The sequence below is a fragment of the Papilio polytes genome, unplaced genomic scaffold (genome assembly GCF_000836215.1).
Source record: "Papilio polytes unplaced genomic scaffold, Ppol_1.0 DF822178.1, whole genome shotgun sequence".
NCBI classification, from domain to species: Eukaryota; Metazoa; Arthropoda; class Insecta; order Lepidoptera; family Papilionidae; genus Papilio; species Papilio polytes.
Window position 1 is genome coordinate 5,645,798 of NW_013527026.1, and position 1,870 is coordinate 5,647,667.

General features: G+C 37.1%; 1 protein-coding gene across 1 annotated transcript in view; it reads left to right on the forward strand.

The window, feature by feature from the left end:
- Positions 1-1,870, forward strand: part of LOC106106637 (cilia- and flagella-associated protein 58-like) — a 12,309-nt gene that overhangs the window by 6,553 nt on the left and 3,886 nt on the right. The window contains 4 exon segments of the mRNA XM_013287250.1: positions 1-94; positions 628-677; positions 1,043-1,221; positions 1,643-1,859. The exon segment at positions 1-94 is cut by the window's left edge and continues 10 nt beyond it. Coding sequence (XP_013142704.1) covers positions 1-94; positions 628-677; positions 1,043-1,221; positions 1,643-1,859 — 540 coding nt within the window.

Genomic DNA, 1,870 nt, shown 5'->3' on the forward strand with positions numbered 1-1,870 from the left:
GACGCAAGCAGCTGGAGCACGAGGTGGAGGTGAGCAACGCGCAGGTCAACAAGCAGCGCCTCACTATCCTGCAGATGGAGAAGGACAAGGACAGGTAGATAATGCGATTCTAGTCTCCAACTCACTGGCAAACGAGTAAGATCCAACTTAAGCACTGTACTGAAGTAAATACACGACAGTAATCTATACTATCTATACTTCTATACTAATATAATAAAGCGTAAACACACACCACTTTGTGGATGTCGGCAATCACAGCAAGTTTTTGACTAATTCTTTTTTTAATAAAAAACGGTACACTTACTACATGCTTTAGGCTATTTACTTTCACGCTATTAAACTCAGGGAAAAGTAAATTTGGAAAAAACCCGTCATGCGGGAGTAAGACAATACTACAAGCTGACAACATTAAGAAAGAAAGGTTGCCATGGTAATGGTAATTTTTATCCAATGACAAAAGCCTTGTTGTCTTTTGTGTATTTGAATTTCATCATTTGCAATTGAGAAGTTGACAAATGTAAACAATAAATAAAGTTTTTATAATATCTTGCGGACGAAGCCGCACGAGAACAGTATTAGTATTAAAATAAAAATTAATACTAACCAGTGTTAACATTTGATCAACAGAATGTTAGAAGAAACAATTGCTCTCAACGACAAGATAGACGAGATCACAGGTATAGTACTGATGTTGCAAGAACATTTAATTGTGCCAATTAACGGCCATTGTAATGTACAAATTACTTAAATCTTAGAAACTAGAAGTCTAATACCATAATTATTAGAAATCCATTTTTAATTATCTTTCAGAATTTTAGAGTTTAAAGTGTTACTTTTATCGATTTAAAAAGGATCTTCTGATCTTCTATGTGTAAAGTTTTTGAAAATTTCACTTTATAGGGTAAAATCCAAAACGTTTTAACAAAATTGTTTTCAAGATGTGATAGACAAGATTCATTTATATAAACCATACCAACCAATTCATTTATATTTAACAAATTCTCGCGACTATTTTCTTGCAACTAGAAGTGGTTACTTGTAGAGGAGGTTCGTCTCCGTACCGCTGACATCTTGGACCTGAACAAGGCGTTGCGAGAGGAGGCCATCAAGAGTCGTAAACTGTCAGTGGCGTTGGACGCGACACGCACGGAGAGGAACATGCTGCATAAGAACTATACGGAGGCGGTCGATGAGATACAGGATCTGAAGCAGAAATTGAAGGTAGGAACGAAAAATGTAATCTAGAAGTAGAAGGAAGTTTCAAAATAATAATGATAAATGTGAAGGTAGTAGGAATACTAAAATCCTTCCTATAATTGCAGTTTTATCAACCTCTTCTAGAAGAAATAGACATTATTTCTGTTGTACAATATTTTATTACGTTTAATAGTTACTTGTTATCTTTACAATGCATTGTAAACTATTGTTATTGAGAAACAATTGATTCCTCTAACGAACAGTTACGTCATTTCCAGTAAATAACTTTTCTATTTAAATGTTTTTATATGTTGTGATACGCCAACATAATAATGACATAATATATGGCTAATAGTCTCGAGTAATCGTGTGTACATAGCAAAGTAAGAATGCTTCATGTAGGTAAATGATTAAATAATAATTATTATTAACTCAACTATTCCAGATGCTAGCGTACCAGATCGAGCAGTTAAAAGAGGATATAAGCGGCAAGGAGACTGGTCTGAAGACGTGCGAGGGCACGCTCTTTAAATGCAACAAGAAGAACGAGCAGCTGCGGGGCGAGGTGCAGGCGGGGCTGGCGCGGCTGGCCGAGGCGCGCGCAGACATCACCGCGCTGCGCCAGGAGGAGGCGCGACTCAACAGGATCATACAGGTAGGATGCATTTCGAAA